Raw genomic sequence first — 10888 nt, 5'->3', positions numbered from 1 at the left:
GGGCCCCGCGGAGCCCCCGAGCTGCGCGGCGGGGCCCGCGCCCGGCGAGCAGGGCCGGCCTGGGCCTCGGCGGCGCAGCTCGCCCCAGTGCAGGGGATGGGGTTTCTCAAAGCCGATAAGATATGGCATTTTTTTTTCATAGCTTGAATTATTTTTATATATATGTATTTTATATGTATACTACATATGTGTATGTGTAAAGCTATAGCACCTGGAAAAGACTTTTGCAATGTGAATTTGGGAAAGACTTTTGCAATGAGAATTCAGTCACAAACTAAGATTCAAGAATATTAACAATCCATGTAGGTGCCGCTCTGTGCCCCTCTCCCCTTTTCCTTTTTTCCTCCTGAGGATTTACTTTAACATTAAATGTAACCCAATATAATTGTTTGCTGGCACAGAAAGATAATTGGGTTTTAGTTGTCCTCTTTTCCTCGCTGTCCCCTTGCCACCACCACCCACATTCCTGCAACCTGAATGGAATTGGTGATAAATGTGTCCAATGGAAATACTCTTCACTTGCCCCAGCAGGTTGGCCTTCTGCTGGATCAGGTGTTAGGGTAGCACACAATTAGTGCTCAATTAGAGATTAGTTCATTAATCCATTGGAAAAAGCTGAGGCTCTTCCTTAGGCTGCTGCAGATTTACCCCAAATTAAGTTTAAGGTAAATCAAACATGGGGTTCTGAGGAAGTTGTGTTTTGGGGACAGTGTCCCCGGGGAGTGCCGAGATGGTGCGAGCACCTGCACGTGGGGGTGAGATAATGAAGTCTTCCCTAGTTAGGGTAATTAGCGTGAGGCAGCTCTCAAGCAACTGCAGCTGCTGGTCTACATTAGCAATGGCTGTGGGTTTTCTGATCACAGGAAACAACTGGCACTTGCTAAAAACATATTTTTAAGGGTGTTGCTGTGTTCAGGTAAAGGGAGAAGTCTATAGTGGAGAACATGGTACAGCCTTTTCAAGGCTGTAAGTGTCCAGATAGCAAAAATAACCAGCAAGGGAAGGAAAAGGGGAAACTGGAATATTTTAGGGCTGCAGCATGCTGAACAAACAGTGACTTTAGACTACTAAATGAGGAGATAAAATGACTGTCAGGCAGGTGCTCTGAGGGAGAGCGTGACTGCCTGGGAGAAGGGAGTCTTAGTGGAGCGTTTCCCAGGCCCCTACTGCAGTCCTGTTCCTGCGAGAGGCAAACACACAACTGACCCACAAATACCAATAGGTGGCTGTAGATTTGTCAGTTGTTTGGCTTGGCCAAGGCTGCAGTAAAATGTGGTTCTTCTCTAATGGAAGCCTGAAGAAGGTTACATGTACTAAAAACAGAATACTAAATTTTCTTTAATACAGTTGGTGAAAATGGCTGAAAATGGAGATGGTGAAAATATGTCCATCTTGGAAAGCAAAATCTGTCAGCAAATTGAGGTATGTTTATCTTATTGTTTAGGATCTGGATGTATTTTTGGAGAAATTAATTCCTAGGGACTTCGCTTTAAATCCTCCCTTCTCTTGTGACATTGGAGCTTAATTAGGCTGATGAATAATTATGGTACAAAAAAAGTGTCATACCTCTTCTAAACAAAGCTGCAATTTAGCTTTGCCTTCTTATAGTCCCTCTAGATGAAGCACTCTTAACAGCTTCTTTGCTGCAACTAACTTTTGGAAATGTATCAGGCGAGAAGTAGGGACTTCAGAATTTCTAATTATTTTTATCACCATCGTGAATTTTCATATGTCTCAATCTACTGCAGTAAATTGTCAAATGAAACAGAATTTTTAAGACTGAACACTCAAAGACAAATCTCTCTCTCTCCTCTGCAGTACTATTTTGGTGATCACAATCTACCGCGAGACAAGTTCCTGAAGGAACAGATCAAACTGGATGATGGCTGGGTGCCTTTAGAAATTATGATTAAATTCAACAGGTAAGAGGGTCAGCAAAGCTGGACGTAAGGGTAACATCCAGCTGTTTATTGCTGGTTTGTGCTGAACACCCCTGGTCTGCATGTACAGCTCTTAACACTTGTCTGCAGCTTTGCCCATGTGGTAAACATAACCTGTATCTGCTTCCTCAATAGGTTAAGTCGTCTTTCAAAAGATTTTGATGTTATAGTAGAAGCGTTAAAAAAATCCAAGACTGGTCTAATGGAAATAAATGAAGAGAAAACTAAAATTAGAAGATCTCCAAACAAACCCCTTCCTGAATTAAATGACCAATATAAAACTGCAATTAAAAACAGATCTGTATATGTTGTAAGTAAATTTCCTTTGCCTTGTACATTCTGTGTAACTTTGAAAACTACCTACCTAAAGTAAAGCTTGAATTAACTTGCACTAAATAGCCACGTTTTCAGGTTGTGCTTGTCAGGTGCTGTGTTACATTAGTAGTAAATACTTCTGTTGAAGTCTCACAGTTTCTGTGGCATGCGGTTGAAGTCCAATGTTATTTTGCAGAAAGGCTTTCCACTAGATGCAACTCTTGATGATATCAAAGAATGGCTTGAGGATAAAGGTCCAGTTGAAAACATTCAAATGAGAAGAACACTGCAGAAAACATTTAAGGTAGTTCTTGTGGTGAGCAGTTAGATGGGGGGCAGCTGTTTCTCCTGGAGAACATCCAGTATTCAGTTACCCTAATACTTTATGTCTCTGCTTACTTAACAGGGGTCAATATTTGCAGTTTTTGATAGTGTTGAATCTGCTAAGAAGTTCACGGAGATTCCAAACCAAAAGTACAAGGACACAGAACTGATAGTGCTTTTCAAGTAAGTTCCCTTAACTGAGGCAGGAACTATAATGCCCAGGTGTGGATTTAGAGGAGAGCCTGGCTTGACTTGCTCAGTATGAGTTTCTACACTCTGGTACAGGAACCCAAAACTGCACTTTTGGGACTGGTATTGGGGCTTTTAAAGACAGTCTGAAATGTTTCTTAGCTGTTGCCATCTTCTAAAGTAGTTGTGTTGGAATACTGTAACAGGTAGCATCTAACTTCATATTCTGTTGAAGGGAGGAGTATTGTATAAAGAAGAATGAAGAAAGGAAACAAAACAAAGTAGAGGCTAAAGCGAGAGCTAAACAGTAAGTAATTATTGACGTGTGAGAATTTATCACCTCACCACAGCTGAACCAATGCTGAACTGATCTTAAACTTTTACAGGGAAAAAGAAGAAAAACAGAAACAAGCAGCAGATGCAGAAATGGTATGGATTTCTTACATCTCTACACCTGAAAACTATCCAATTAATCCTTGGATTAATTGGGTTTTCAATCCACAAGTTGTTAATACAGTTGCAACAGCATGTTTGTATTCGTAGATTTAAGACCAGTGATCAGATTCTAGATTACAGTACTTTGTCTCTACAAAGTCACTTCAGCTTTTAGAACTGATCTACAGTAAGACTTCATTTGTCACAGTTGCATTTTATTTTCAAGAAAATAATTTTGTCTGGAATTTAATTATTAGCCATACTGTTCGCTCAGAAGTGATCCTCAATGCATCTATGGCATTTTCGAGGTCCAGAAAGGATTAACTCTGTAGGCTTTTAGCTTGATTTGTCAGCCTTTGAAAAGCTGTTTAGTAAAACTGTAAGAGTGTAACTGTCTCATGGAGACAAATGCTAAGATCCACATGAATGTTTCAGAGAAAAATTAAGAAACATATGTGGATCTTGCACATGAACATCAATCAGCTGTGCAGTAAGAATAGCTGTATCTACTTCAGTTGCTTATTTGTCACTAAAACGGTCTAATAACTTTGTGGTTGAGGGGTGGAGGGAGATGAATGCTCAGATGTGACTCTCTAGTCACTTTGTTTGTTTATTTAAACTCTTATTTAGAAGTCTTTGGAAGAAAAGACAGGATGTCTCCTGAAGTTTTTTGGTGATCTTGATGATCAAACATGCAGAGAAGATGTCCATGCGGTATTTTCTGATCATGGAGAAATCAGATGGATACACTTTGTCAGAGGTGCAAAGGAGGTCAGTAGATCCTTAGACAAGGTGTTGTATTAGCTTTTGAAACGGAATGGTTAAATGCTTGTGCCTCTACATCATAACATAAGGAATTTATTCTTTATTTGAATTGTGGAACTACCCAATATTTATTGTAAATCTGTTCCCTCTAATTCTTTCAAAAGCACAGACAATGCAGGGAGTTGCTTGCCAGAGTAATGAATGTCTTAGGGTGCCCAACAGGATATGTTGTCCATCATTCTAGCTGAGTATTTTTGCAATTAGACTCAATGCAAATGACTCTTTTGTTTTTAAGGGTATTATCCTGTTTAAGGATAATGCAAAAGAAGCTCTGGACAAAGCAAAAGAAGCACATAACGGGAACTTACAGCTTCGGAACAAGGATGTTACATGGGAACTGCTAGAAGGAGATGCAGAGAAAGAGGCTCTAAAAAAAATATTGGAAGACCAGCAAGAATTGCTAAAACAGAAAACAAAAGGTACTTCCATTGGTTTTGAATATTTAGCCTAGTTTCATACTAGTTTCACTGTGTGGTAATACTTAAGCAGTGAATGCCTAATAATGACTGACTGCAAAGCTTTGTTGAAGCCTGCCAAGTAGGAAGTGAATGACATCTCCTGTCCCAACAGGACGCAAACTTAAAGGAAAAGGAAGAGGCGGGAAGGTACCTCAAGGAGCACATAAAGGGAAAGTACAATTTCAGGGCAAAAAAACTAAGTTTGAAAATGATGATGAAGGTGAAGATACTAAAGCAGGTAAGTCATTTTGTGCATTGGATGGATCATCTTTATTACGTGCTGCTATATGGGTCCACCTCATCTGTTTCTTGCGAGTGTTTCAAGGCTGGCAATGTTTCTGTCCTTTGTCAGTATCGGTAAGTGAAGTTTAAGGATCTTCAGCTCTTTTTTTTTTCTTCTTCCCCCAAAAGCTGAAACTCTTCCAAAAAAATCATGTCAACTACTTGATAGATAATTTTGGTTCTGTTTACAGGACTGTTCTGAGTATTTTGTTTGGAAGGTTGTAGCTAGCTGTCAGCACCAATGCACAGATACACAACAGTGCGGCTTGGTGCCTCTTCAGCAGTGCTTTTTTTCTTTTTTCTTTAAGATGTCTGAACTGGGCTTCTGTTCATCACATATAGTGCCTGCTTAAACAGAATTCAGTTGTACTCAAACCTGTTGCTATTAGATGGCAGTCACAGAATGGTTGAGGTTGGAAGGGATCTCTAGAGCTCATGTAGTCCAACTCCCCTGCTCCATCGGGGACACGTAGAGCATGTGGCACAGGGTGGCATCCAGGTGGGTTTGGAAGATCTCTGGAGGAGATTCCACAACCTCCTGCCCCTTGTCCTTTCACAGTCGTTATCTTCACTTCTTATTTCTCTTCCAAAGAGTGAATAAACTGCTCAGAGGAGGTATTTTGGAACACTTAAGAGCTTGAAGCTGCAATAATAAGGATATTGGAGGATAAGCAATCCTCTAGCATAGCAGTGGCTGTGGATAAACTAGAACCCATTCTTGGGCTACATAATAAGACCACTGTTTTGGGATTTCAGTAAGTTTACTTTTTGGAAGACTTAAGTAATACTGAAAGCTTCCTTTATCATAAATAACTTCGGCATTCAATCTTGCAGAACCAGCAAGTCCAAAGAAGAGACCACTTGAGGAAATTGAGAAAGAAGAACCTGCACCGAAACAGCTGAAAACAGAAAATGGAGGCGGAGACCAGTAATACTAAAATAAAAATCATTGTTTTTATTAATCCATTTTAAATAGGTTTTAAAGCCATGCCTTGGTTCAAGAGTTTGTCAACAGAAAATCTAATGAAATCCACTTCAATGTCAACCTAAAACGAGAGGAAAGCTTTATTTTGTTAATAACTTTTATTTTGTTTTTGTTTGTTTGTTTTAGGAAGCATGCTTACTCTAACATGCCACTCTGGAAAAGTTTTTTTTATATTTATAGTCTTGTTTATACTGTCAGTCCTCTCAACTTCTCTGGTACCTCATTCAAGTGTAAAAGGTTCCATCCTTGAATAGCCTTTGTAATTTCAGTTATATTCACTAGCTGCTGTCAATAAATGGAGAACTTAAACGGTTCACCTCCGAAGCTTCACTCTTCATGTAATATAAAGCTGTGACTGCTAGGTAGCAAAGCTGAAGGACAGGCTTTCAGCATGAATTCATATTGTAAAGAACCTGAGTAGAGGTGAATAATCCCCTCTGGCCTATGCCACTTCAGCCTGCCCAGTTAAGCCTTCAGCTCCTGAGCAGTCTACTGCAGCATTTTCAGCAGGTACAACGCTGGGTGGTGGTTATTCCAACCCCAAAATGTTCCCGCTTCTGCACAGTTAAGTGCGCAGCTTCCTCCTGCAGCCTCCTCTGCTGCGCACAACGCTGAAGTTGTCCTGCTGCTATAGCCCTAGGTCTATTTAAGGAGTTATTTAGCCTTGATTAAGCTCCTCCATGATTAAGCAGATCTCTAGTAATTGCAGAATCAATAGCGCTACTTCTAGGTGGTAGCTTTCATGAGGTTTGGTGTGCAGGTTTGCTGTGTGTTAAAATGCCTCTTCTTCCCCACCCCTGCCCAACTACTCTGTACGAATGACAGCACAACTCAGTGCTTTCACTGTGACACCTCCAATGTTGTACTGCTGCCCAGTACATCTGCTCTAAAGCTCTGTTGTTCAGTATAATGTACCTGTCTAGTACAGGACAACAATTTTTCTCAGGCATGTTAGTTTTTATACTTACTGATTTCTTCTTATGAAACTTGTATGATGCTGGTAGGTCATATTTAAGTTCTGTGAACAGCGAAAAGAATACTGCTGTGTTCAAATGATTAATAGGGAGCTTGTATCCCACACTCTGCTTCTAAGCTTTCTAGGGGCCAGGCTCAAACAGTTGTGGCTTGGTAATTGCTTTGACTTCTGGACTAGGCTGCCTCAACACTTAACCCAAATCTAGATGGTAAGTGAGATGAGTTACAGAAATCTAGGAGTGTCTCAAGTACTTGTGCAGCTTTCATATCTTAGGTGTATGACTGTATAAAACATCTATCATGCTATTTAAAAATAAGGAAGAATCTTGATCACTTATCAGAAGTAATAATTAAGTTACTACAAGTACAGGATTCTTTTTTTTTTTTTATTTTCTTTTTTTTTATTTTTTAAAGCTTGCTTCCTCTGTCTTAGCAGGTCACAAGACTTGAAAGAAAATACCTCTTCCATTTTGTATTTTAAACCAAAGAAGTTACCTCTTGATGTCTGGCTAGTATGGCCCAGAGATTAGTTGTTAATGTATTTTTTTTTCTTAAGAAGAAAAAAAAAAAATCTTACCTGCTATAACTTCCATCTTCACTTTCCATTCATCTGCTTTCTTTTGGATGTGCTAGGGTATTAAACGGATGCAGGTCATGCTTAAAAGCTAGTTTACATACATTTTTATAATATCTGTACCCTTTCTACTTTAAGAAGTCCCTATAATTAGTTTTCCATGTTTCCAATATTGTATTGTCTTCCTGTGGTCTTATGTGCATCACTGAATATTCTGACATAATAAGTATTTAACCAAAGTAAGTTTCATGCCCAATAAAGACCCGGTCAAATTAGTGAAGCTATGGGCTATGTAACTGGTTAACAGCCATACTCCACTAAAATTAAGCACTTACTTGTCGGGTTGATGTTTTGTGAAGGGAGTAGACAGCTGTTCTTGCCATTCGTAAAGCTGTTTTCAGAAAAATCATATCCATACCTAAAAGAGCATTCAAGTTATTGGAATTGTTAAATGCAAACTTTAAATAGGCACTAGTTTAAGACCTACTTTATACTTCACTGTTGTTGCTTTTTGCAAAATGACCTATTTTTTAAAATACTTAGCTATTATTCTGCTTATCTTAGGCATCTGAGAAACAGCAGCGCACACATTAAGGCATGGAAAGTATTTCTGCAGCTTTCCTAATTACTTTTAGTAAAAGAAAAATAATTTGAATAAGGATTTTTTTTATAATTACCAACCTTTATTGTGTTTGGTTCCAAAAGGAGGATTCATAATTACTGTGTCAAAAGTTTCTGGCATGGTCTCTGACAAAGAGCAAATGTCACACTGAACCATGTTGATGTTTGCGAGCTCAAATTCTTCAACATTTCTATTAAATATTTCCAGTGCATCTGCATCTATGTCAAACCCCACACACAATCTGTTTAAAAAAGCAAAAACAAAAAAAAGCTACATTCTTTTACGAAAACAATGTCTGTTTTCAAAATGATTTAAATGCAGTGCCTTCTAAGTTCTGTAGTAAAATTTTAAGAGGTATCTGTGTGCGCATTTTCTAAGTGAAATACAATTGGCACATAGTATAGAAATCCAGGGTTGCTGAAACTGTGATCAGTGCTCCTGCCTTTTCCCAGCATCTGTTTCAAGTTTTGTGAAAGAAATTTCATATGTGTTAATATAGTGCTTCAGGGAAACCAAACATAATGACATCTGCATTCAGTGCTCTTGTCAATCTCTCCCACTAGTTGAATGATTATTGACTGTTTATACATACTTAACAGGCTGGTGCTGGTTGTGTGTCAAATTAGATACCCAAAATAAGTTCAGTTCAGCATTACTATGTTATAATTTTATTTTCCCCTCCCTTCTATACTAAAAATGACCCATTTACTTACCCTGCTCCTAACATGGCGCTTCCAATGCTGAGCATGCCGCAGCCACATCCCAAGTCTGCAACTGTTTTGTTTTCAATGTCATCAAAAGTATTGTGAATTGTATAAAGCATACATGCTAGGGGAAAAAAATCAGTAAATCTAATAAGCACATATTTGTTGATAAAAGTCACTTTCTGCATTCAGAAAACTCAGTCATGTTAAATTTAAATGATGCTCTCCCTGGCTGTGCTTATCCTTTATGCTTAAAACACATCGAAGCATTTTTCAAAGTAGTAAGGGTCTAGCTCTTGGCCTTTGAGGGATATTTCATACAGAGCTACAGATACTGTTTTCAGGGAATGACCATGCCTCAGGCATGCCTCAACCATAAAAGCATGAGGCACACCCTTAGAAACACTGCTCTGTAAGATGTAAAAAGCTGGAAAAATCAGAATTAAGGTACCGAAGAGGTACACGCACCACTTTCTCATTTTATGCCACACTAAAGAAAAAACGTTCAGCTATCATATTTTAGATGTAACATGTTTCTATCACAATTCATCTTTGAAATTGACTTACTTGGTTTTGTGTTGCTTATTAACAGTATACTTTTAATGCAAAGGGATAACAGTTCATAAAGCAGAGCGTGCTCCTGATGGACACAATCTCTCAGCGCTTTTATGGTGCAGCAGCTTCAAACGAGGCAGTACCACGGAAGCCAACGCGAGAAGGCGCTTTTTGAGCAGTGCTGACCAGACCGGGCACTGGATGAAGCGCAGCCCTACCTGCGATGTGCGGCCTTGTCGGGTACTGCTCCAGCAGCAGCTTGGGCCTTTCGAAGACGTCGACGTCCTGCAGGCAGCTCTCCAGCTCCTTGAGCTTTGTTTTCTTCATGGCTGTGGCCTGGCTCTGGATGACAGCAGCGACCTCCCGGTGTGGAGGGGCGGCCGAGGGACCTGTGGGAGCTCCGCCGCTCCGCCTCACCGGGACACCGGGCTGAGCGAACAGGGAAGAACTGCAGGGATCCCTGCCTGTCGCTTGCAGAAACAAACACAAAAGCGCTCAGTTGATTTTCAGCCTTTTTGTTTCGCCCCTAGAAGCTGGGGGGCAGGCGGGTGGCGCTAGCGCCGGGGGCTGCCCCGAGTGCCCCTCTGCCTGGGCCTCAGGCTGAAGTGGCTCGGTTTCGTTTGGGGCTTTCCTAAGTTTTCCATTACACAACTGAAAATCTGTCGATAGAAATTTAAAAACATGACTCTGAGAGTGTGAGATGCGTGGTAATAATGATGACCCCCCGCCCCCAGTCCGCTGTGCAGGGATCCCCGGCGCAGCCCACGCGCGGCGCTGCCTGTGTCAGGGATAACGGGACCCGGGGGCGAGCCCGGCGCTGCCCGGGGCAGGACGGAGCCTGCAGGCGACCCGGCTTCTCCCTCGGGTCCCGGGCAAGCGCCGCGTGCCCGCTCTGAGCGGCGGCTACCACGCGCGGCCCGGCCCGGCCCCGCGCTGGCGCAGAACATGGCGCCGGCCTCGCAGCGCCCCCAGCCCCGGCCCCGCGGCCACCTCGGCGGCGGGCGGCCCCAGCGCGGCGGCGGCAGCGGCGGCAGCACCTGCGCGGGCAGCAGGAAGAGGAGGGGAGATGGCGCGCACGGGAGGGCGGTGTCGGGAGGAGGGCTCGGCGGGCAGGGCGCCGGTGCCGCGGCTATCGCGAGAGGCGGGCGCCGCTGGGAGGGGAAGGAGGGCGGGCGGGCGGCGGGGAGAGCCCCGGAGCCGGGAGCCCCGCGCAGCCGTGGCGGCCGCTCAGTTGCCCATCATGGCGGGGGCCGGCGGCAGCGGCCGGGACAAGCGGGCGACGGCGGCGCGGCTGAAGGCGGCGCTGGGCGGCGAGGGCGGCGCGGCGGCGGCGGGCGAGCTGCGGGCGCTGCTGGAGCGGGTGCTGGCGCCGGCGGCGGCGGCGGCCGAGGCGCTGGAGTGGTGCCGCTGCCTGCTGTCGGGCGGCGAGCCCTGGGACGGCTTCGCGCAAGCCGTGCGGGCCTACGACCCGGCCACGCTGTGCGGCCTCGTGTGGACGGCCAACTTCGTGGCCTACCGCTGCCGGACGTGCGGCATCTCGCCCTGCATGAGCCTCTGCGCCGAGTGCTTCCACCAGGGCGAGCACGCCGGCCACGACTACAACATGTTCCGGAGCCAGGCGGGGGGCGCCTGCGACTGCGGCGACAGCAACGTCATGCGGGAGGCCGGGTGAGCGCCGCGCCGCGAGGCCGCCGCGGGGCGGCAC

At 43.7% G+C, this 10888-nt stretch overlaps 3 protein-coding genes across 4 annotated transcripts in view; 2 read left to right on the top strand and 1 right to left on the bottom strand.

Moving 5' to 3' along the window:
* Positions 1–6067, top strand: part of SSB (Sjogren syndrome antigen B) — an 11150-nt gene extending 5083 nt beyond the window's left edge. Inside the window, exons 2-12 of the mRNA XM_026046832.1 lie at positions 1348–1422; positions 1819–1922; positions 2076–2250; positions 2452–2559; positions 2662–2762; positions 3004–3075; positions 3155–3197; positions 3834–3974; positions 4264–4447; positions 4599–4724; positions 5603–6067. Of these exons, the coding sequence (XP_025902617.1) occupies positions 1357–1422; positions 1819–1922; positions 2076–2250; positions 2452–2559; positions 2662–2762; positions 3004–3075; positions 3155–3197; positions 3834–3974; positions 4264–4447; positions 4599–4724; positions 5603–5700 (1218 nt within the window). The 5' untranslated portion in view covers positions 1348–1356 and the 3' untranslated portion in view covers positions 5701–6067. The remainder of the gene's footprint in view (positions 1–1347; positions 1423–1818; positions 1923–2075; positions 2251–2451; positions 2560–2661; positions 2763–3003; positions 3076–3154; positions 3198–3833; positions 3975–4263; positions 4448–4598; positions 4725–5602) is intronic.
* METTL5 (methyltransferase like 5) lies at positions 5709–9548 on the bottom strand. Its single transcript, XM_026047154.1, has 7 exons — positions 9402–9548; positions 8638–8752; positions 7984–8165; positions 7638–7720; positions 7306–7357; positions 6722–6771; positions 5709–5814 (listed from the first exon to the last, which is right to left on the bottom strand). The coding sequence occupies exons 1-7, from the start codon at positions 9508–9510 to the stop codon at positions 5737–5739; spliced, it is 669 nt and encodes a 222-aa protein (XP_025902939.1). The 5' UTR covers positions 9511–9548; the 3' UTR covers positions 5709–5736.
* Positions 9549–10423: 875 nt separating this feature from the next.
* Positions 10424–10888, top strand: part of UBR3 (ubiquitin protein ligase E3 component n-recognin 3) — a 91741-nt gene continuing 91276 nt past the window's right edge. For both annotated transcript variants that reach the window (XM_026046530.1, XM_026046458.1), the window contains exon 1: positions 10424–10851. In XM_026046530.1, coding sequence (XP_025902315.1) covers positions 10424–10851 — 428 coding nt within the window. The remainder of the gene's footprint in view (positions 10852–10888) is intronic.

The sequence above is a fragment of the Nothoprocta perdicaria genome, unplaced genomic scaffold, assembly GCF_003342845.1.
Source record: "Nothoprocta perdicaria isolate Ctin4 unplaced genomic scaffold, notPer1 scaffold_0, whole genome shotgun sequence".
NCBI lineage: Eukaryota > Metazoa > Chordata > Aves > Tinamiformes > Tinamidae > Nothoprocta > Nothoprocta perdicaria.
This window is presented reverse-complemented; position numbering and strand designations above follow the sequence as displayed.